This window comes from Acanthopagrus latus, chromosome 24, assembly GCF_904848185.1.
Source record: "Acanthopagrus latus isolate v.2019 chromosome 24, fAcaLat1.1, whole genome shotgun sequence".
Taxonomy (NCBI): domain Eukaryota; kingdom Metazoa; phylum Chordata; class Actinopteri; order Spariformes; family Sparidae; genus Acanthopagrus; species Acanthopagrus latus.
In genome coordinates, this window is record NC_051062.1 from 3,323,873 (window position 1) to 3,347,162 (window position 23,290).

A 23,290-nucleotide genomic window follows, 5' to 3' on the forward strand; every position below is an offset into this window, starting at 1 on the left:
ATGCTCATACCAGACCATGTAAGGCTGGAGCAAACAGTGCGTTTTATTGCCTGTGAATTCTATTTTTCATCCGTAAAAAGAAAATCCATTCATTCAACTTTCAGAAGTCTAACACTAAGCCTCCTTCGGTCTGCTGGTGTTACCTTTGGGACTCTTGAGATTGCTGAAGCCCTGCAAAGTAAAACGCTTTTTAGCCACTGAAGACCTGTCAGTGGTCGGACTGGTCACCGGCTCATCTGGAAACAATGGTTTGAAATGGAGTCAAAAAAGAAGAGGAAGAGGAAGAAAAGAGGTAGAGAGACAGAAAGAGGAGCCGTGAAGATGAAGACGATGGAGGAGAGAGTCCAGATCAGTGAGGGCTTACACTGCGGGGATAAATAAAACTTTCTCCAGCCCGAGGTGACTAACCCAACTCCCTGTCTGTGTGCGACGATGCTGCGTTCATCAAACATTCACCTTTGTGTTTCGGCGAAGACGAGGAGGAGTTGACTTCAGAGATTGTGCTCGCCTCTGCCTTCTTCTCCTCCTGCTTCTTCTGGTTTTTCTGCCCACTGCTACGAAAGGGACTGGAGGAAAAGAGGAGGAAGGAAACTCAAAGCACTGAACACGGGCATCTCATCTGTAGGCGGACCTTTAATGCCTGCAAGTGTTTGCGAGGCGAGACACAAACCTGAGGGAGATGGAGGTGTTGTTGCTGGTGGGACTCGGCGAGACGGCGTCCGAGCTCTTCTGCTGACTGGCATCTAAAATGTACAACAGCCGACTCCAGTTAGAAGCAGGCGAGCGGAAGTCATGCAAGCAAGCTTGTGTGGCTCTGGGTGTGTCGGCAGTACCTCTGCAGGCTTGGAGCTGCTGGGTCAGAACTTTGCGGATCTCGTTCACCCACGCCGTTTTGATCTCCGGCGTTGGAGCCTGCACCCGACATCATAATGATGGTTACAAAGTTACAACGACTATGGGTTATTCTTCTGTGTCTTTGTTTTGTTTTGTTTGTTTTTTTTTTACCTGTGCGATAAAAACTTCATCTCTTGAGTTGCACCAGATCTCAAACTTCTTGTTGTCTCCTTTGGCGTTCTCTGTAATACCCACCGCACTCATCTGGGAAGAAAAAAACAAGAGGAGAGGACGCGGTCAGCCCTGATCTCTCTCCACACAAATATGAAAATATTCAAATCCTACCAACATGAGCAGCTTACACTGAGGGAGTGTTTGAAGCTGTAGGACGGCGCTTTCTCGTAGCCCTCCCCGTTCTCCTCCCTCCTCTTGCAGAAGAGCAGGGCCTTCTCGTGCAGGAACAGGTGCCTCTGCATGGGCTTGAAGCGGGCCAGGTCCTTGACCTTGGCGTGGCCTTTTTTATGCTCCGTCCACACGCTGAAGGAGCCCTGCATCAGCAGGCGGCCCAGCTCCGACAGGTTGCCCTGAGGAATGTGGAAAGACAGACGTGTGTGTGGTCACTAATAAACATCTGAATGTTTTCAGTTTGACAGCTCGCTTTAAAGAAATTCTGCGTGTTAGAGGACCATTGAACAATTGGCAGTTCGGTCTTAACTTGACGTTACAGATGTTACACAAACTGATTCTTATGAGTAAATATATTATCTGAGAGCCAGAAGCTGTAGAAATTGAAACTGTTATTGGATTTACACTTTTCTGATTGTCCTGAAATGAATCAGACAATTTCTAAGCATCAAAATTGCGGTATTCTACACGTCTCCTTTAAAGTTTCTCCCTTGTAAAACAACACACAAAAAAAACATAAATGGTGCACTCATCAGCACAACTAGGAAGCATTGAATGACGGGAGTAAGGAAACTCTTCTATGCACCACATATGAAGCTTCTTCGGGCCACTCGTTTCAAACAATCCACCTCCACTCAGAACCATTCAAGCCGTGTCATTTCTCTGACCTCGTATCCTGTGATGGCGATGAGGTGCATGGAGTCGTTGACAGCTTTCAGGATCCCCAGGATGGACGAGAGAGCTTCCTGCAGGTCGTCGCAGCCCTCGCGGCCCTTGCTGTACTTTAGCAACTCCTGCAAACAGCGCAGCAGAAAGTTAGTGGAGAAGAGAACGCAGTTGAGTCGACTCTTCTTGAAATAAACAATAAGGTGGGCACAGCTCACCTTAAGCAGTAGCTGGTACTTGGTGATTCTCTGGACAGGTTTAAGGAGGTAGGAGTCCAAACCAAGTTTATGTTCCAGTTTCTTCTGGCACTCCTGGGTCACAGAACAAAAAAGACTATTAACATATTGAGAGATTTTTATACTTGGAAGCCACGGGATGACAACGGTGCTGCTAAAGCTCGAAGCAAAAGGTGAGAGGGGCAACCTGGAAGAAGGCACAGTCGGAGCACTGTCTCCACAAGCTCTCAGAGCGAGGTTTGTTCTGGCAGTAAGCCTCGTAGATCTGTAGGTCCTTCATCTGCAGAGAGGACGAAACCTTTTTAAGACTATAAACTTTTTAAGAGGAACATTATTTTATTGGGTCTTTTTAAGTAGTGGGAAGTCAGTGCTCACCCTTTCTAAAAAGCAGCGGCCCACCAGCTCTGGGCAGTCAGTGTACGCTTCCAGTTCCTTTAGAAATGTCCTGCAGAGAAAACAATGTCAGACCCATTTTGAGAGCATGAATATCAGTATCTTAAATTCAGATATTCAGAGGCTTCTGACTGACTGACTGACTACTGCTAGGTGAACTTGTGGAACGAAGCCCCACCTCTTATGAAACTGATAGATTTCAGACATGTTGCCGAACAGAACGTCCTTCTTGCTGAGCAGGGTGCCGGGGATGAGGTGAGCCATGGCGGGGTTGTCCATCTCAGCCGCATAGCCCTGACGTTACATCGACAGATGTCACCGACCATATATAAGAAATGCGCTTTTTTTGTCAATTGTTACTCTCTACTTTTTACTTTTTTTTTTTTTTTACATATATTTTGCTCAGAATATGACACGAGGAACACTCACCTCCAGCACACACAGTAGCTCCTCCACATACGCTCGCTCCGTCTCCAGCAGTTCATTCATAACGTGGCTGGAACATCGAAAAACACAATTAATAGACGGTAGGCAAGATAATCTAGCACCATTCAGACAATACATTAGATTGCATTTAAAAGACAAAAACAAGGTAAAAATGAACAAATGAATAGTTAGAGATGAAAAGAAATGCACATAAAATAAACATTTTGTACATTAAATGTGATACAGACGAAGTTAAGTCATCACAGTATCGCTCGCCATTAACTGCAGTCACATCTGAGGCTCTGAGGATGACTTTGGACACCTTACCGCCTAAGCACTGCCAGGTTTTCTTCTTCTTCTGAGAGTGAAGCATGTCTGGTGCCGCCATTGTGGATGGGGGACTCCGCCTGGACACACACATCCATATTGCTTTACCTTAATACATTTCTAATCTTTTGGAGGTATTATTACTTCTACTAAAAACACCAATTGATCAGCAGCCATTCGTTTACCTTTTTGCAGATGGCGTTATCCGCGGAGTACCTTCTCTCTTTCCTCTGTTGATCTAAACGGACAGAAAACAACGTATTTTATCTCCATGTGATGCCAACTGGATGAGATGAGCCCTGGTACATGCTGCTGTCTTTCATCATTATATCACCATCCACTGAGCGAGGCTTACTGGGGGAGGAGAGCGGAGACTTCACTTCAGGTCGCGGCGCTACCGGCTGCACTGGTCTGGTCTGTTTGGCGGCGAGTTTCTTCAGGCTGACGCGTCGCTTCTCGAACATCTCCTGGACCGAGCTCTGCTTCTGGAACACTCTCTCCACCTGGTCCTGGTGGAGACCGAACACAACCGCATGCATTGCAAATCGTGATTCATATTTTCAGGAAAGCATTTGCTTCATCTGCTCAGTGCACTCCCTACTGACCCTGAGCTGAGCTGTGAGCGTGGCCTCATACTGGCAGCAGATGGCGTTGCGGTCGGCGAGGGTGTGCAGCGACGCCGTGTCCAGGTATCTCTCCAGTTCTTGCAGAGCTGCTTCGGCGCCGTCCTGAGACTGACAGCGGTCCACCGACTGGCTGGCCAACAGGAAGATGCCCTCCTCGCACCACCGCGACGCCTGGGAGGGGGAAAGGATTAACGGAGGCGTGATGCGGATGCTGAAGGAAAAGCTCGGCGGATCTGCTTTAGTTATCCAAGCCACATTTTCATACCTTCTCCAGAGCGTGGTGGAGCTCCATGGCCCTGAGCAGGAGGCTCTTCTTGCTCCTCAGGGTTGAGCTGACCTCCTCGCACACCCCTCTCAGCTCGCTGCACTTGGGCCTGATGGAGTCCTCGGCGTAGTGAGAATTTTCTATCAACATGTCGCCTTCGCTGGCCAAGGACAAGGCACGGTCTAGCACGTCCTGATGAAACACAGTCGAGAATTGTTAATATGAGAATGCACTTTACGTGACATGGAGAGTGCTGTGGGGGTTTCTGGGTGGAGATGGACGACAACTTTGCGCAAATTGGCTGCAACCAGCAAATGTTTGACATTTTTTTCCTGACAGAAGATTGAAACCATTCACTGATCATGGAAATGGCGGAAAAAGAATAATGCAATAACAATAATCTATTTAATTCCTTATGTTTCATAACTGTATTGGCAATACATGCAAGACGTGGTGCCGGTAAAGCCCACTGAAGTGAATTGAAAGCGGGTGAGGGAGGGATGACATTGATTATATCATTAGCCATATGGTTGCGAGGATGCTTTAAAGGTGAAAGTGTTGAGTGTGTGTTTTCTGTTGCACGTGAGCTGCAGGAGGAATCACTATTGTGTGTGTGTGTGTCTTACGCAGGCCTTGTCCTCGTGGCCGCTGAGCTCTCGGAGGACGTGCTCGGCATGGGCGGGGCTCACGCTGACCTCAGAGAAACCCGCCAATCGCTCTGCCGTCACATCAAGCTGGGCACGCACCTGCGAGCGGGAGAAAATGTTGGTCAGCGTGGGCACGTGACGGCTATCTGATTTTGCGCTAAAATGCACGTTCCCCCACAACTCAACTCACTTCACGGAAGTGATGTTCAAAATGGCGGAGCTGCAGACACTGCTCCAGCTTGGTGCGGTGGCGTTCCCAGAAGTCGTCGAACGCCGCCTCCGTCTCGTCGAGCTGACCCAGGAGTCTGAGGGGGAGAGAGAGGGCTTCATTAACAGCTTCCTCGCCCAATTAGCGCGTCGATTGACCGAACAGATTCTATTCTTCCTCTACCTCTGTACAGTAGCTAGGTTTTCCAGTTCATCGTAAGTCATTCTGTATTCAGGGTCCGTCTGTAGAGGTTCGTTGATGCACTCCAACAGGCGCCCCCCCTGAGAGAGCGCCACCTGTAGGTCCTCCTTGAAATTCAACAAATAGTTATCTTCAATGCTAAAGCTTGCAAGGGAGACACAGGGATTGTTGAAATGAGCTTCAACAAAGAACAGTCTCTGGATTGATTGCATTTGTTTTCTATGATCCCTTCTGATGTGCACTCACAAAAATAAACACTTCTGCTTTGCTACCATTGATCTAAGAGTTTTTCTGCACACACAGGGAATTATGTCTCTCTGGACTAACATATAGATAATTAACATGAGAAGAAAAAAAAAGCATATCTGACCTTCATTTTCTCCTTCTTCAGAGTGTGTGTGTGCAGCAGGTTGGTGGTGGCCTCGGCATCGTTGGGCAACTCCGTCTCGGCGAGCTCCGTGCCGAATGCCTGCAGGGTCTGAGCCGTGGTCTTCACCATGAGGGCGAAAGCCTCGATCGCCTGCGGAAGGTAACATTAACATAAGAAAAGAAAAATAATAATAACAAATACATTTAAAATGTAAGCATGTGTGTGTACATACAGTGCGGTGGGAAATCCAGCTGTCATGGCAGTACTCCTGCGTGCCTCCCAGATCTGTGGTCAGTTGCCCTGGGTCGATATAGGCATGGAGCTCAGTCACCGAACTCAGCATGACCACCTGATCAAACGCAAACAACCAGTCTTAATGTGGTGTCACTTATTCAATGATCACCCTAAATAACTCACAATACTCCTTGGATCAAGAATAAACATAAATTAAAAGCAATATATGAATAAGATGGAACGTGCGATGTAGAAGTCGTAGCGTCACCTTCATTTTGAACTCATCCCTGTTGAACTTGAACAGGAAGTCTGACAGAGTCCGCTGGAGCAAAGTCGTGGGACGCAACACCAGAACCAAGTGTAAGTTCCCTGGAAATGAGCCCTGAGAGAAAAGAGGAGGAAGAAATCAGGTGTAAAATGTGATCTGAATCAATTTATATTTCATGATTTTCAGCACATAGCATGGTTATTGCAGCCTCCAGGTTCACAGGCCTTTGGAGGTGTGAGGCTGGACAGAGTGGCTGTCCCTCTGCTGCGATCCTGATCCGACAGAGGCGAGAGCGTTCTCTGCAATTTAATAATCTCAAACATCTCCTGCAATCCCTCACAGTCGTCCCCTTGTCGCACGTGTGACTGCGAGGTAAATTAGCGCTGCGTCTCCGGGAGTAACCCCCATTTTTTGCCTCTCCGCCTGCACGCTAACAGGTTAAAAGCCTTTGCGCAGACGGCGGCCCGAGAGGCCACTCAGCTCAGAGGCTATATTGGTTTGCGGCTTCCTCTGGAAACCCTCGGTGAATTACACCACCCTGTTAGCCATCATAAATCGATGTGGGGTGACATCTGCACACGCGCACAAACAGGCCCAGAGGCATGCTCAGAGATGTCTGACAGGCTCATAAAATTGTTAGCGTTTCCATAAATAAGTCTGAGACAAAGAGACATTACGTGTATTTTTTTACACTGTTTTGCTTCAACTCCCACTCAAACATCACAGGCATCCCTGGTCTTTCCTGGCTTTTCTGCTGATTACATTTTAGAGGCGGCATCTACTGATCTACAGCCATTATAGAATTTGATACATCTTTATTTACAGATTCATCACATCGGCGTCCCACTAAGACAGATGTTTAATCCGCCAATTATACTACATATGTGATGCTCTGTGTTCGACAAAATGGTGTCAGCCACTGACCGCATCCGCCATCGCCATCGTATCAGAATCACAGGGAACAAACCCATGAAAACGGACAACACGAGCACTCTGATCAACCGGTAAAAAAATATGCGGTGCTTCAATCTAGTCTAGAAGGAGGCCCGGCAGTGACACACGGCCACACACACATCACAGTCATGAAATGCCTGCACCGCGTTGCCATGGAAACCACTCTCCTTGAAAACACATGGAGAGAGAGGGGGAGAGGGAGGGAGAGACATGCATGACGGAATGCAATCCAAAGTGATGATAAAGGGAGAGACATTGTGTGTGTGTGTGTGTGTGTGTGTGTGTGTGTGTGTGTGTGTGCGCGCACGCGTGGGACAAATTAACATGGAACGAGAGCACGGCGGATGTCACTCTGCGTGGAGGAGTTTTTCTGATGCTGATGGTGCCGCAGCCATTTATTTTTGGCTCCCACACACACGTGCACACGCGCCCCACCTGCTGCGATGCTGATGAAAGACCGCCAGGTTGGAAAATTTGACGCGCACGCCACGCGGTTCCTTTTTCAATTTCACAAACAAGCTGACAAGAACGCTCCACCGCAAAATCACATCTGTAGAAAATTAACTGTAGGAGAGAAGAGTCAAATTAAGTAATGCTTTATGTTAAAGTCCTGGCAATAAGCTTTATTAAGAAGGTAATAATGCTTTTGTAATTAAACTATATAGAAAAAACAACTATATACAGGCATTAATATTAGCTTTATAAACTATTGTTTGTTTGATAAGAAGACAGTCATGAGGACTTTTAATGCACTTTAACACTGTATAGACTGCTTATGAACATGGTTGATAATAATATATATAATATAACAGAGTAACTTGTAATGTTAAGGTAAAGATTTACTTTACTAAAGCTTCTTTGGTTCATTTAGAGATTAAAACATAATTTATTATGTATTTATCAGCAATTAACTCCCGAATCTAACTCAAGAAGAATGCCTGATTAAAAAGAAATATATATATATATCTTTTTTTATTGATAGTGTTTCTTGTGTCTTACAATCGTTTTTTTCTTTAAAGTTGTTTGTTTATAGCAACACATAAAATCTTAGTATTACCTAATAAATTACCATATAATGATCCATATTATAAAGCGCTGCTGTAGACAAATTCTAATTCACATATGATTTTCTACATGCTATTTTTTTTTCTTCCATGGGCTCTTCTACCAATAACACACTGCACAGAACACAGTAAGCAATCTATCTGTAATTGGAATCCATTAAATTCAATAAACCCGGAGAGGTCCTGGTTTAATTTGTACCTCTGCATTAACATGATAATACACAATCTGCTCAGTGCATCCCCCCTGACGGATGAACACAGGCATGTTAATGCGCATACACCTCCTTGGGCACACACTTCTACATTAAAGTGATGCACACACGCGCACACACTTCTCAGAGATAAAAAGCGCACATAAATAAATGATAAGGATTAGAATATAATTTCTGTTGACCAGCCTTATTTATATTCCTCCAGCGTGGACGAGGGGAGCAAAACCTCTCCGCTCATGTCCTCTAATGACATCCACAGTGTTCTCCGGGGAGTTGGATGGCTGATATTAAACTGCCTCCCCTCTTGTGCGTTTCACCGCTTTCGCTTCGGGACATGAAGGGAGTTCTAAGTACGACAAAGAGAAAGTGAATCTGGACAAAGACTGCTGCGCTGCAACTGCTTTTTCAGCTGGCTGCAAACAAATTCAAGCTTCTCGTTGGCGCCGGCTGATAGAGACGTCTCCGTCTCCACCCTGCAGCAGCGTTCCTGTATGCTTGGCTAACTGCATATTCATGACCCTAAGCGGCGAAGATGGGCCGCGGCAGAGATGATGTCCCATCATCGACTGCAGCGCGTGTCTTATACCTAATCAAATTCTTTTGGAGTATATGCAGATAATTAAAGGAAGAGTTCAACAATTTTTTTCTTTTCTTTTTCTGTGAACTGGTCCCTTAAGTGGAGGCCTGAGGTTGAAGCATCAAAAAGAAAAAAGCCACAACAACGTTCACTAATAAGATAGGCAAGAATTGAAACTGTCAGGTTTGCCGGGAAGCAACGAAAAGATTAAGAAAAGTAGGACACCGACATTATGACTGTCTTGAGCAGTAGTTACTGGAACCCGCTGCTTTAGTTATTTGGTCACTAATTGAGGCTGACAAAGGTTATAAATGACCTTGAACGGTCCCTTTTTTTGGAGTGATTTGTCTGGACAAACAAGCGTGGAGACGCTGCAAACAAATGACCACAGGGGCCTGATGTAATTTAATTTAGCAGAGCAAAATAAATCCCATTGTTTAAAGATTCTGTACTTTTGTGAGCTGTGGTTGTTGAATATTTCAAATCAGAGGTCGCATGTCCCGCTCGCAGTACATCACCGGTCAGCTCCATCTGTGGATCGTCAAGACAGTCATCGTCGGCAGATTGAGAGTATCTGTGCACGTGCTGTACACTAATCCCCGGCTTTTACATGACAATACTGCCCACTCCTCGCGTTTTTTTAATTTCTGTGGGACGGGAAGGGGGGGAGGCCAGCATGGCGACCTTGAATGGCCTTGATGAGCAAGGCGTCCCACGGGAAGACGTACGACCTTCACTCCGCAGCAAGACTGCCTGTCATTGGCTGGTGGATGAAGCAGACGAGTCCAGTAAGGACATCCGCCATAGGGGACTGAGGAGGAGAGGACGCGAGATGCCACCTGCTCTTCGTGCCTTCAGGTTAAGTTTTAGCGCTGGCCGCTTCCATCAAGAGACATTATTCACACACTCTGACTTCATGTATTCCAAATCTGCCACAGCAAATGGAACTTGTGATCCTGTGAAAGACTGAGCAAGGACTGTCATCTAAATCTGCTGAATTATATAACAGGATACTGTCTTTGGATATGATATACATAAAGAACTGTGATTTATTAGCGCTGTGAGCATTTTTGAATTTTTCTGCAACCGAATGGCAAAAATATACAGACGTCTCAGCGAATATCTCATCATGATGAATGAAAAAACAGGGGGGAAAGTAAAGGATGACTCCGAGGAGCAGAGAGAGAAGGGGAACAAAGAAATGGAGAGACGGATGAAGAGGGACAGAGAGAGAGAGGGGCGATCAGCAGGAGATGCGAGGCGAGGATTGGCCGATCTCGCAGAGAAGCTTCTGCCATCTTTCTAAGAAACTCTCTCGCTCTCTTCTCTTCGCCGGTGAATTTCTACTGGGTATAACAGAGCGTGAGACACATTTACCTCACTGGAGCCTAATTACAATAATCTGTTTTCTTTCCCTAGTTTTATTTAGGTGAATCCAAATCATCTCAGGAAAGTAAATCTTCATTTAAACAGAACTACCTGACACTGAACTTAAACTAAGGTAAATGTGGTCACAATCAGTGCATAAAAGCTTCAGTACAGGAAAAGTTAAAACTTTACTTTGCAGATTTTGTCAGTTGCAGTTGCACATAATTTAAATTTTCGCAAATTTTCTTGTACACAGCGAAAGATGGAGCAGCAGGGGTCGAGCGCACTAGAGCGTTAATGAAGACAGCGAGCAGCGTTGGCGAAAACAAAGCAGTGGATCTGAGAAATTACAAGTCATTTTTCCAGTTTTTTGTGCGACAGACGCAGGAATAAAGGGTCCCATCTGCACACTACCCTCCAGATTTTTTTTTTTTTTTTGGGAACATATCTGAAGCATCCAGAGACCTCCTCGACACAGCAAGAAGAAAAAAACAGGCAGAGAGCACGCTGTCTGTCAAGAAAAACACCACCGGACAAGTCAAGTGGCTAATCAGTGACGACTGAAAGGAGTTACTTTTGTACGAGCCTCTGAAATCTTAAAATTCTGCATTTCTTCAAATTGTGGGTTTATAAAAAGGTTATGTCAAGACTCCAGGGAGGTATTGCACCTGGCAAATGACACCCACACACAATGCTACTACTTTACTCTTCAAACAAACTAAACACAGTATGTTAATCAGTGAGATTTCTAGCTGTTTGCTCTATTGAAACCTCATAAGATCATAACATTTATACATGACTATTTTCACGTAGCTACACAATTATGCAGTAAGACCAATTAAAACTCTTGATTGGTTCCCTGCTATCAGTAGAAGCCACAGTCCATCAACGTCCCTTTCAAGGACATGGACTGAGCCCGCAGACTGGAATAAGATAACAGTCCATTTTGACTGATGGGGGAGTGTCTCTTGTTTGCAGATGTTTGCATGTGCAGGTCAAACTGACATCCTCTAGTGAAGAAAGGAGCTTCGTAATGACTTATTGTCACAGTGGGGCTAGTTCTGGAGAAGCACCATCAGGTTGGATGATAATCAGTGGCCAATTAGCATATATTAGCATATATCTGCATACACTAGACATGCTTAGCGGTGTAATACAGGGCGAGCATCTTAACAACAGATGTGCAGGGTGTGGTGAGGCTTCATCAAGATGGGAGGATGCATGCAGCCAAAAATCTACTTTACCAAGTTAGCTGTGAAGACACACTAACCCCACACTTCTTTCAGACAGAGCAGTCTCCTTTTCTAATGTTTTTTTTCCTTATTTTGTACTGTGATCCTCCAGTCTGTCTGATGTAACTCCTCTGCCTCTCTCTGCCGACTTACATTTATGATCATCACTCTTCATTTTAGCCTCATCTCCCCGGATTGCCTGCCCCCTTTTTAATCTCACCTCTTCAGTCTTGTTCTGCCGATTCAATCCCACATCTTAGATGAGAGTGAAAGTTCTATCCAGGAAGTAGGCTAGTAGGCTAGTAGCACACGGATGCAACGTGAATGATAAAAATAAAAACAATTACAGAACGGGACTAATGGCTTGCACATTGTGGACTCTCCATGTATGACAGGATGGTATCTCGCAGTGTGTTCGCACGTTCTCCCGCCCACTCCCGCATAATACACTATTTTTAACTCTCCCTCCTGCCTCATTCCAACATCCAGAGAGGGAAAAAAAAAAAAGACAGTCATCTGATACAAGCGTATATGTCATTCACATGCACAGCTAATGGATGAAATTATGGCATGAACAGAATGTACAGTTTGTAGAAGCTACCAAACACAGACAATAGACTGAAACATCCATTACTCTGAGTGGTGACAAACCAAATTATACACACACACACAGCCGACACCAGCAGCTACACCCACAGACACATGTTTAGAGTCGTACACACACACCGAAACTGCGATCATCAGAGGCACTCAACAGCAAATGGTGGACACAAACACACATACATGTACACAGACAAGCCAAGAGGTTCTTACAGCGATGCGGAGCAGGGTAGCCCTGACGGCGGCCCATCGGTCCAGCCGTCTGTCGATGACCAGGATGAAACCCTCTCCTGATGCTGCGACGCTGCAGGAGAGAAGCACTCACTGTTAGCACCGAAGAGAGCCACTTTCTTTCTAACTTGTGTGCATGTTTTTCACTGCAGGCCGAGATCTAAATGTTAAGGTCTAGACTTCAGGTCAAACTGCTGCGGCTCCAACACCGGCAGCACCTGAGTGAACTCCAGGGTGTCCCCGGAGTTTTGCAGTCCACAAAATATTTAGGGGGCTTTGCAGCAAAACAGTGTTGCAGCATATTCAGCAAAGTAGATGAGGACTTATTTAAAAAAAAAAAAAAAAAACATAAAAAAGGGCTCCATACAGCCTGTCCAACATAACTGAAGTCACCTGAAGCACCTAGATCCCCAAATGATTTGAGAAGAAGTGACTTACACCTTCAATGCACAGTCGAGCTTGTGCACCATTTCAGAAGCTTTCAGCTTAGCAGCTAGAGTGGAGATCTGAGCTAAATAAAAGGGTGTAAGGGACGTCTCTTTAATACAATTCGGGATTTCATGGCTTCCGGAAACTTGGATTACACCAGACATCCAGTACATCCCCGTCTATCTACCCACAGTTGTTTATGAGAATGCTGCAACGCTGTTTTTGCTGTGAAGCTCCAGAAGCATTTTGTGCACTACGAAACTTTACATCAGCCGCTGGGTGGGTAGATAATGACTGAATTCCCATTTATAGGTGAACTGTTCTTTCATTTTATCCACCTTTATCTAGGTGTTTTCAGAATCACAGAACACACTGTAAGACTGACTTGCAATCCCCATATATATGTTGCAAATCTGCCTCCATCTGTAGCACTAAGGATGCAAAGTAAGGTAAAAAAAAAATATCGTCATCGAAATCGATCGAGATGATGTGACATTGCTGGGGTCCCTTCCAGACAAAAAAAACACGTGTTCTTACATCTGGAGAACAAGATTTGTAGGCCAGAGCATCTCTGCAGCTGCACAGTATTTCATTATATTGCAGTTGTGTCACACAAAAGAACTGCAGCTTCTGTGATTTGGATGTTGCACATGGCCATATTGAGATTTTGACATTGTTTCAATTAATTATGGAGCCCTATTTGGCTTTGCTATCATACAGTCTCTGCTCTGCATTTCCAAGTGATCATTAACAAAAATATAAAATGCATCATTTTTGACTGTACAGTAGAGCGGAACCTGGTCAGAGCTTTCGGCTAAATCAGGTTTTGTTACACATCATATGTACAATTTTCATAGAAATGACTTCGGAAGGACTTCGGAAGTCTTTGCTGGTCGTCATGACAGGAAAAAATGTCATTTGAGAATTAAAAAGCAACGCAAAGAAGAAGGTTAAAAGCCTCTGTGCAAACTGTAGTCATCATCTCATCTGTCATCAGTGATGATTATGGAAGAGAGTCCCTTGTGATAACCATGGCAACCTTGGCTCCTTATTAATGTGTGTGTGTGTGTATATGTGAAAATCTTGCCATTCATTCCACAGGCTGTGCCATATGTAGTGGCCTCATTAAGCTAATGTGTGTGTGTCAGTGTGTGAGCGTGCGCGCGAATGCAGCATTTTTCCTACAAAGGTTCCCGCTGGACAAATTGACATGCATCCTGACACATACACACACACGCAAGCCAAACGCGGATAAATACACACACACATACACACGGTAGGGCCAATTTTTTACTGCTGAGTTGCTCCATCTGGGTGCCATGATTAGCCAATTTTCATCATCATCACACACACAGACAAATTAAGAAAATGAACACACGACAGTACCCGGCGAATGCTGCAACAGCAAATCCTCAATCCATCTCTACTGGGGAAAATATTCAGACCACATAAATGATGTCAGCTGAAAAGGAAAAGGAGGAAAAATATCTGCTATCCTGGGATACAAAAAAAAAAGATCAAAATCCTTAATATTCCACTGTTATCATCCGGCAGTAATCCATTTTTCTTTTTTCCGCTGTTGTCACTGTTCAATCCCTGCATCCACAGTCATCTGTTTGCGGCTCGCCGATGGAGAGAGGTGACCGTACACATCCTTAAACAGCATCTCCCTCCTCCTTTCCCCTTCTCCCTCTGCCTCTAGAACCACCACCTGCTTCTAGCCCCTCAGCCAATCAAAACTAAGCCCCGCGTCTTGCTGTTCCCCCCACAGCCAATTGGGTCTCGGAGTGCAGCCGATTGGCAGCAGGGTGCATGTAGCCGATGGGGGAGAAAGGGAGGGGACTCAGAGGAGGAGGAGGGGGGGAGTGGGATATGAAAGGTGATGAGCCACGGAGAAGAAGAAAAAAAAAAAATGTGGCCGCCATGACACACACACACACACACACACACACAAATACACACACACACATAGATATTGAGATGCATACATCTACATCCTCTATTCCCCCCCTTAATTATGTGTGTGAATGCCGCGGTGTGTGCGTGTGTTGAGAGAGCAGTGCTCAGCAGTAAATGGAAAGGTGAAAGAAAGGGAGGGGAGGTGAGCGGGAGGAGGGAGGAGGGACAGGGGGAGGGAGGAGTGAACGAAGAAGGAGAAAGAACGGGAACAAGAAGGGGAGATGTGTATCATGATTGAATTAAAAATTAATTAACCAAACAAATGGTGGTTGATTTTACCTCAGGGTTGGAACTAAAATCTGTCTTTCAGGGCAAGGGGCTATTGTTGTTGTACTTTAAATTACATGTAAATTCTACAGTGAGATTTAAATCCTCTGATTTTAAGCAGACAGTCGAAATGAAATGGTTTCTCTCTTTTTCTTCTCTGGAACTATTCTTTATCCTTTATTTTCCATTCTGTAAATCCCTTTCTCTGCAATTTTCTGCTATATCTTTATGTCTCTCTGCTCTTTCCCCGTGACGTGCCTTTTGTATTGTGCTGCCATCTGTTGGCTCCACGTGGCATCTACACCTCCCCAATTGGCCAGACTCCCTTCACAGTTTGTTTGTTGTCAAACGAAACGAAGCTGGTGTGTGTGTGTGTGTGTGTGTGTGTGTGTGTGTGTGTGTGTGTGTGTGTGTGTGTGTGTGTGTGTGTGTGATGCCCACCTGGGGACGCTGGCGAGGTAGCTGAGGACATTTTGGACCTCCCCCTCCTCCAGCTCGCTGAAAGCTGGGAACTCCGGGAAGACAATGATGGGGCTGCCGTTCATCCCGCGGCCCCCTGGTGAGACACGGCGGTCAGGGGGACAGACGCAGACAGGTCAGTTTGACATGCAGCTTGTTGGGTCACAAACCTCTCAAAATTCAAAATACATATCAGTAAAGAGAATCCTAAGTGTTTTCCCCAAATAAAAATAGATTTTTTTCAAAATACGTATGTCAGTCTCTTCATGGCTTCCCTGTGGCTTATTGGTTTTTATTGATCTGAGTTCACTCTTCTACATATGCCAGTACTCAGCCTAAATAATTCAGGCTAAGTGGTTAAAAATCATAGAGAAGAATCACAAAATGGAACTGGAAAGCCACTGTGTGTGAGGTAAATATGATCAAATCAGCTGATGTAGCAGATTACATCACCAGTGGTGGATTACAAAAAATAAGTATTGTACATAGAGTACTCCACACATCCTTTGTATGCATTGTACTGATCTCTTTAGTTTCTACATATAAATAACAAATGAGTAGCTGATGGAATATAATATTTTGTTAAATAATTGAGTAACCCCAACAGTACACACAAGTACAGCTGAAACGTACCTGTCTAACTAATTAAACTACCACTAGTTGACAGACAGATAATTCATTAGCAACTAATTTAAGTGAGGATCTCTCAATGTTCCTTTGAATATCCTGTATGAATATCCATTTTTTTTGTTTTGAGGCTTGGTCGGTTGAACAGACAACAAAAACAACAAAGCACTGTGAAGGCGTCACTCTGGGCTCTGGGTAACTGTGGTCGTCATTTCATCTACTTAAGAAGTTTTTACAAATCAAATGAGCAAGTGATTAATGGCGAAAATAATCTGACGATTAATCAATGGTGGAAATAATCATTAGTTGCAGGACCATAAATTGCAAACTGCAATTTGCAATCTTATTGTATTTCACTGAAACTGTAAAATAAAACAACATCCACACCAGAGACCACAAGTCTTCTTCCATGTGTTTATCGGCTGATTGCAAATCAACTTGAAAGGCACATTACACAACTAACTGAATCAGAGTTTGTAGATGGTGTGCTTGTAAAGTAAATAGAGCAATTTGGCTTCAGATTGGCACTAATAAATGTCATTATTGGCCGATAATTGATAATGTAAATTTACCAATATTGGCCGATAATTTCTCAGACAGACGTTTATTTTGCATCCCCAAAAGCAGCTGTTATTATAAATCACTTTTTATTTGTCAGCAAATTGTAAAATGTAGTGAAAACTGAGACCAGGCCCATGTAAATCCATTTGGGTTCCAAATTCTGATTAAAAACATAATGATGGCATTTACCTTATTGTTTGATACATTTTCCACAATAACTTCAGATAAATAACTCATGACTACAGGACTTACACACACACATACAGGCCTCCCACACACCTACACTCTGCCTTCTCCTTCATTGGTGGGTCAAGTTTCAGGTGATGTAGATGAATTATTCACATCGTTGTCACGGGTTAGGCATCGTTGTCATGGTAACCCTGGGTGTGTATTTCTGTGCAAGTTGCTGACTGTGTAACGCTTTAAAAAAAATGTCAAACTTTAAAACTTGTATTTGATTCTTCATGCTCATCTTCATTAGAAGTTACCTTTCAAAATCAATATGACTTTGGAATAACTTTTTCCACAATGTGTGTGACTGTTTTTTTTTTTTTTTGACCTCTGACCCAATGCTCCACTTTAGTGCCTGTCTCTTTAAGCCCACCCCCATCCAAAGAGACCAGTCTGCTCTGATTGGCCAGCTCTGACAGGCCTGAGCCCACTGTGTTTCCTAATCAGCTCAGTCTGTGCTTTTGCAACCCTGACTGCACTGGAAGCGGAGCTGACTGTGCGGTTGTGACATCACAACCTCACAGAAGTCATGATAAGCTGTTTAAAGGCACAGCATCTGAATACGCTCTATATGCATTCCTCCATTGATCGAGGGGTTTGATCATTTCACAGCATCTATATAGCACCTAGACCTGCTGATAGAAAATTATACAATAAAATTACAATATAATCTTCTAAAGCTACAGTAAAGAGTCCCACGGCCTCCAATTCAACCCAAGGAAATACACGCAGAGTTGAAACCTCCTTACATTAAGAGTAAAGTAAGTTTGCAAACAGAATAGATGTGGAGCTATTCTTGAAGTCTGGGTTACAATTCCACGCTGCTGCCTGTAATGGAAATGTTCCCTGCCATCAGGGACACACATGCTTTGCTTTGAATTTGGTCACTGTCGGCAAAAGAGCGAGCTGTCAAAACAAGCAGGCCTCCAATAGATCGACCTGGATAAACACGGCAAAGTGGAAACCAAGCCCCATAAATGAACTCAGAGTATCATGTCAATAAGCCCAATTTGTTCCATCCTTACATAAAATCCACTTTATTCTTTGGATGTGTTGTTCCACCAACAGCCCAGTTTTTCGATCTAATCTAATCTTAACTAATCAATTCTTTCTATTTGGAAACAAGGCCAGGTCTATCTGGGGTTACTAGTCCATCCCAAACTTCACCTTTTTACTTCACTGTAATCAATTTAACGATATTACATTGTTTTGTTTAACTGCATTTATTTAGCCAATTCCGAATGTTGGGTTCTTGCCGACGGAAAAATGTGGGGGGGGATAGTGTGTCACCAGCAAACATCTGGTGCGTTTAATTTGTTAAATGTGTTTAAATTAAGCGCCACAGAATCCCATTTTACAATCACATGGCAAAACAAAGGTCTGTTTGAGGTGGCTGACCCCTGGCTCATGCCGTGGCCCGCATCCCCGGTGTGTGCGTTAACCATGAGGAGAGAAAAAAGAAATCAAACCAACCTGGCAGGATGGCAAACTGTTTCTGGAGCTCAGAGCCGATTTCTGCGCACAGCAGGCCATCCTCCCTCTGCAGGATGTCATCTGAGGAAAAAGAGACACAGGTGGAGAGATGTTAAAGACTCTAACGTATCCCGAATTTACAAGCAGGTATTCCGAATATCTGACAATCTGCCATGGCGACCTTTCACAGCCTGGCTGTTACACAGACATACATTGTTCGACATATTGATTGAAAGACAGATTCAATCCTAGTTTATTTTCTTTTATGTATATAAATACGAAGGAGAGATGGAAATAAAGAGGAGAGTGAAAGAGAAACAATCCACAGAGGATAAAGGGGAGAAAGCGAGGCAGAGACACCTACGGGGGGATGAACTAAACAGCATTTGGATTTCCTCTCCTCTCTGGTCAAGCTGGATTACAGTAATCTCATTTAGCCCTCTGAGACTTGTACAGACAGAGAAATACAGAGATAGAGAAAAATCACTCTCCACCCCCTTCCCTATCTATTTGTTTGCCATGTGTGACCCGCGCATGCCAACTGCAAGGGAGAGAGTCGTCGATTGTGTACGATCGTGTCTGCATCTGTGAAGGAAAGCTGAGAATTTTATTCGCGGGAAGCCATATCGCTGTGGGCCGCGCGTATAGACAAAAGGCTGGCAAGGAGGCTGGTGTGAGGGGAGCGTGGCGAGGTTTCTGAGCAGTATGGTCGGGCTGGCAGCGAGAGGCAGTAATTACCAGAGAAGTGCAAACCAAGCAAACTGTTCACATTTTCGGAAGGAGCCAGAAACCAAAACGCCCCCCAAAAAAGGAGCGCCTCCACTCACTCGTAGATTAAAGAAAGAACGCTTGATTTAATCAAATAATATTTCAGGATTTCATATTTTTATTTAAGATGAGCACTAGAAGATGTGTCACATGCTGTAATGTTCACACACGTGGTTTTTCCCACACTGTCCACTGTCCTGTTAGGCATCCCCCCCCCAAGAAAAGCCCAGTCTGCTCTGACTGGTCGGATCTCACAGGCATGAAAACACGCCACCCTCCACATTTCTGCATCATCAGCCTTGCAAGTCAGTACATTTTCCAACAACACGCTCCTGATAAAAGCTTCACTATAAAAGTCTTGTGAGGAAATTAAATGTTTCTGAGGGTTTTTGTATTTAAAATCAATTTTGTGTTAACAACGAAATGCAAACGCTTCAAAGGCAAACAGGGGCAGCGGATCAGAAGAGGCTTCGGGATGGAGCTCCTGCGAGCTGGCAACATGCAGCTTGTTCTTTCCACCTGATGTTACAACTTAGAAATGTCGGCTCAGTTGGATCGAGGGCCAAAGGGGACGCCAAAGCAACCCACTCGATATCTGAGAAATTATTGCAGGTTATACAATTACTACATACAGCTGGGATTCTCATTTATAAATATAATCCCTTTGGAGATATTCTGAAATAAAACTACAAATTCTGATGTTTGTTTGTTAGCCACTTATTTCAAGGATCTTAGGAATCTGTCATCCACGGCGCTTAGGACACCGCTGTGTTCAGCAGACGCTCCATACGATGAGGAAACCCACCCGGCAGATTAAGGGCTTAGATCCTCAGTAATGCACAGTGTGTGAATATGTCATTGGCTAGACGGTGACTCACACCACATACTGTAAGTCTAACGTCTCATGTGAAGTCCACACTCAGCATGGAGCAGCGCCTTGTGAGCAGCTGTTGTCCGAGAGTACGTGTTGCTGTGGTCGGGCAGGAGTCACTTCCAGCTGGAGGTGTAGAGAAATGACTGGCATACCCGAACACACACACACATACACACACACAGAGTAATAATGCCAGTAAGTCACCGGGCATGCACCAGAATCATGAGATTACATTACGATGACAGAGCAGTGACTCAAGGAACCATCCAGCTTCTGTGAATACACACAAACCACTCGCAGAGAAACACATCCTCATCACCTTTTGAAGAGACGGAGAAAAGTAGCAGGAAAAAAAAAGAGGAGGGAAATAGGGAGGGAACGAAACGACTGAGGATTTAATACACCAAAAAAGGGACAAACTGAGAAAAGAGTAGAGGAAGCGAGGGTAACACTTTTAGTGGGATCCAGCTTATAGAGACGGTTAACGTGGCACTAATGCAGGTCCACTTTAATGGCCTTTAACAGACCACGGCGCTCACAGCGAAGCCAACCGGCCTGTAATTTCACCCAAAACAGCAACTCTTCTATAATTAGCCCACGCACTACAGCAGCAACCAGAAAGGAGGAAGAGCTGAGAAAGAGAGGATGTGCTTTGAAATGTGACTAACTCTCCCTTTACAGTGCCTTTAAGCAAAAGCGTGCACAATACGCCAAGCTAAAAGGAGCTTCTGCCGTTGCGACTGTGTGTGAGCAAGTGTGTTGTCGTAATGTCAGGGTGGTGTGTGTGTGTGTGTGTGTGTGTGTTGCAGTGGGCTGTCAGGGCCAGCTGTCAGTTCAGTGTGTCATGCAGTAAGCCCTGGCTAAGTCCCAAACTCTGGAGTGCAGCCAGACATGTGTGCGGTGCTTTCTGACTCTGCTGTATCGACATCTATACGTATGCGTGTGTGTGTGTGTGTGTGTGTGTGTGTGTGTGTGTGTGTGTGCATGCAGACTTCCAGACTTAAACCCAAAACTCATAACCCAGAGGCAGGCTAAACAAACAAGCCTCTGTATCCGTACGTACTCACAAATTACAGACTAAAAGCTTGAACAGACTTTAGGATGTCATAGGGAGATCGCTTCAAAATAACAGCAGCTGTCAATCAAAATCAAAAAAGGCAGAATTACAGTCACAAGTGCAGCCTAATTTTAAGTAATAATCCAACACTGCTGTTCCTCAAAGGCAGGAGTTTTGGGTCGTCATCAGTTTTTTCCAGTCAGGGAAATGACATGTAGGGTTTGAAAAACAGCTGTTCCACACTGTATTTGTTTAGTTATCAAAATGGAATGAACAGGCTGGTACTGGATGAGGATAACGTTAAAAAAAAAGTGTTGAATTTTGCTGATTTGCTTAGTCTCTGTGTCTCCATCCATTTTTTTTAAAAGTCAAATGATTCTCTAGGAATACAAATAAAAAAGTAGATCCATGCTATACAAATAAAGATTCATTCATTCATTCATACATTGAGGTGAGATCAGCGCCTACTCCATATCTGACACAGGTTTAGACTAAATATATTACCGTACTTTAAGAATTAAAAAAAAAAAAAATCCTGCAGAAAAACAATATCATCAGTGCTGGAACAAATCCTGCCTCCCTATACGGGTGCACATATCAGACATTCAGGCGTCTGGCTGCTTTTCACCCGTGCTGAAACTCTAATGCTCCCCGCTTTGTCCTCAGACGAATGAATGAAATTAAACTATAGCGACTGGGCTGCAAGTGAACCCCTTTAACCACCAAACAACACACACACACACACGGATATACACACATACACACAGAAGTGGGGCAATGCGAGCCAAACACAAATAGTGATTATGGGGGGCCTAGAAAGAATGTCCCCCCCCCTGCCTCCCTGTACCCTTCCCCCAAGCACCCCTTCACCATTTCATTCATCCTTTTTTTTTTGAGGGGCTTAGCTGAGGGGCAACCTGATATATAACCCAACAATTTTGCCATTAAAATTCAATATCACACAGTTCACCTCTATTTAATCAGGCACACTATTTATACGAGTTATACAATTCTCTGTGCTCAAATTCAGCAGTTGGATCTACTTTCCTGTCAGTTGTTCTTTTAATTACATGCCAAAACTTTCAATGTTTTCAGGATTTAAATATGAGACACACACCACAACAAATAAAGCTAACCGTTTAACACCAATTCACACTCTCGAGTGTCTGCAACTGAATGCCTGCGTCTGTATGAGTGTGAGAGAATAAGCCCTGGATTTAGAGAGGTGAAAAGATAGTGAGGCGGAGGAGGAGGAGGAGGAGGAGGAGGGAATGAGGCAGTCGGAAAAAAGAGCGTAGAGGTGCTCTCGTCTCCAAAGGATGAAATGGTGGCCAGGGTTTCTTTACACATGCCTACATATTTAATGTGTTGGCCGGGTGCTAGCTGATACCGTGGATGTGTTTGCTCTGTTGTGGGGGGTCAACAGCAGAACTGCACTTTACAACTGTAAAATACACACCAACCAGGCCAACTCCCTAAGAGAGAGTGGTGAAGTGACCCTGATTACAAATCAGATTATTTGCATCATCTTGTTGTTTTCCCATATTATGTTTATTCTCACGATTATACTTTTATTTTTGGGGTGTTTTCTAGAAAATGTTTGCATCCTTTAATGTTAAAAAAACACATGGTTTTGCACCCACTGTCTGTTTTAGTGCCCCCACCTCATGAAAAGCACAGTCTGCTCTGATTGGTCAGCTCTCACAGACCTGAGCAGGGGAGCTGCAGGCTTTTAAACTCTGTGTGGGAGCTGCTAGGGATCGGTTGAAAAAATCTGACATTTCTGGATAAAACTTTTAAGTGAGAAAATAATCAGCAGCCTTTATACAGTATTTTCTTACATTTTGCTTAAAGTAGGTCACATGTACACTATCTGTCCTGTGCTCTCTGGAACCTGGCCTCTAAGAATTTGGAACAAATGTCACAAAAACAAAACTGTTGTCAATTTATTTAACAGTTGGCAACAAATCGATAAATCAACTAATCACTGCAGCTCTATATTGCCTCCAGAGGGCCAAACTGATGAATCAGTGTGCTGAAATCATTAGTTCAGTTTTGGTACAGTTAAATAATGTAAAGCAGCATATTGGCCCTCAAATGTCACTTTGGAAAAACAAACAAAACACAGTCCTGGTCCGAGACACGCAGACTTAACTCAGCATCTAATTCCTGCATAGTTAATGATAAGTGAGCACACTGTCACTATACACACTGTGAGGATGCCTGTGCTTGGATTTGATT

The 23,290-nt window shown here is 44.3% G+C and overlaps 1 protein-coding gene across 5 annotated transcripts in view; it reads right to left on the bottom strand.

The window, feature by feature from the left end:
* Nucleotides 1-23,290, bottom strand: part of LOC119015056 (guanine nucleotide exchange factor DBS-like) — a 54,669-nt gene that overhangs the window by 7,141 nt on the left and 24,238 nt on the right. For 4 of the 5 annotated variants that reach the window (XM_037090656.1, XM_037090654.1, XM_037090659.1 and 1 more), the window contains 26 exons: nt 18,351-18,431; nt 15,441-15,555; nt 12,327-12,417; nt 6,107-6,220; nt 5,837-5,953; nt 5,605-5,754; nt 5,217-5,341; nt 5,016-5,130; nt 4,805-4,924; nt 4,179-4,370; nt 3,893-4,084; nt 3,643-3,796; nt 3,473-3,525; nt 3,288-3,367; nt 2,964-3,030; nt 2,713-2,828; nt 2,517-2,586; nt 2,329-2,421; nt 2,124-2,216; nt 1,908-2,033; nt 1,197-1,418; nt 1,006-1,098; nt 834-912; nt 671-743; nt 457-566; nt 144-236 (listed from right to left, as the gene is read on the bottom strand). In XM_037090656.1, the coding sequence (XP_036946551.1) occupies nt 144-236; nt 457-566; nt 671-743; nt 834-912; nt 1,006-1,098; nt 1,197-1,418; nt 1,908-2,033; nt 2,124-2,216; nt 2,329-2,421; nt 2,517-2,586; nt 2,713-2,828; nt 2,964-3,030; nt 3,288-3,367; nt 3,473-3,525; nt 3,643-3,796; nt 3,893-4,084; nt 4,179-4,370; nt 4,805-4,924; nt 5,016-5,130; nt 5,217-5,341; nt 5,605-5,754; nt 5,837-5,953; nt 6,107-6,220; nt 12,327-12,417; nt 15,441-15,555; nt 18,351-18,431 (2,934 nt within the window). Of the gene's footprint in view, nt 1-143; nt 237-456; nt 567-670; nt 744-833; nt 913-1,005; nt 1,099-1,196; nt 1,419-1,907; nt 2,034-2,123; nt 2,217-2,328; nt 2,422-2,516; nt 2,587-2,712; nt 2,829-2,963; nt 3,031-3,287; nt 3,368-3,472; nt 3,526-3,642; nt 3,797-3,892; nt 4,085-4,178; nt 4,371-4,804; nt 4,925-5,015; nt 5,131-5,216; nt 5,342-5,604; nt 5,755-5,836; nt 5,954-6,106; nt 6,221-12,326; nt 12,418-14,159; nt 14,420-15,440; nt 15,556-18,350; nt 18,432-23,290 lie in introns of those variants that run through there. The other variant, XM_037090657.1, reaches the window with a different exon arrangement.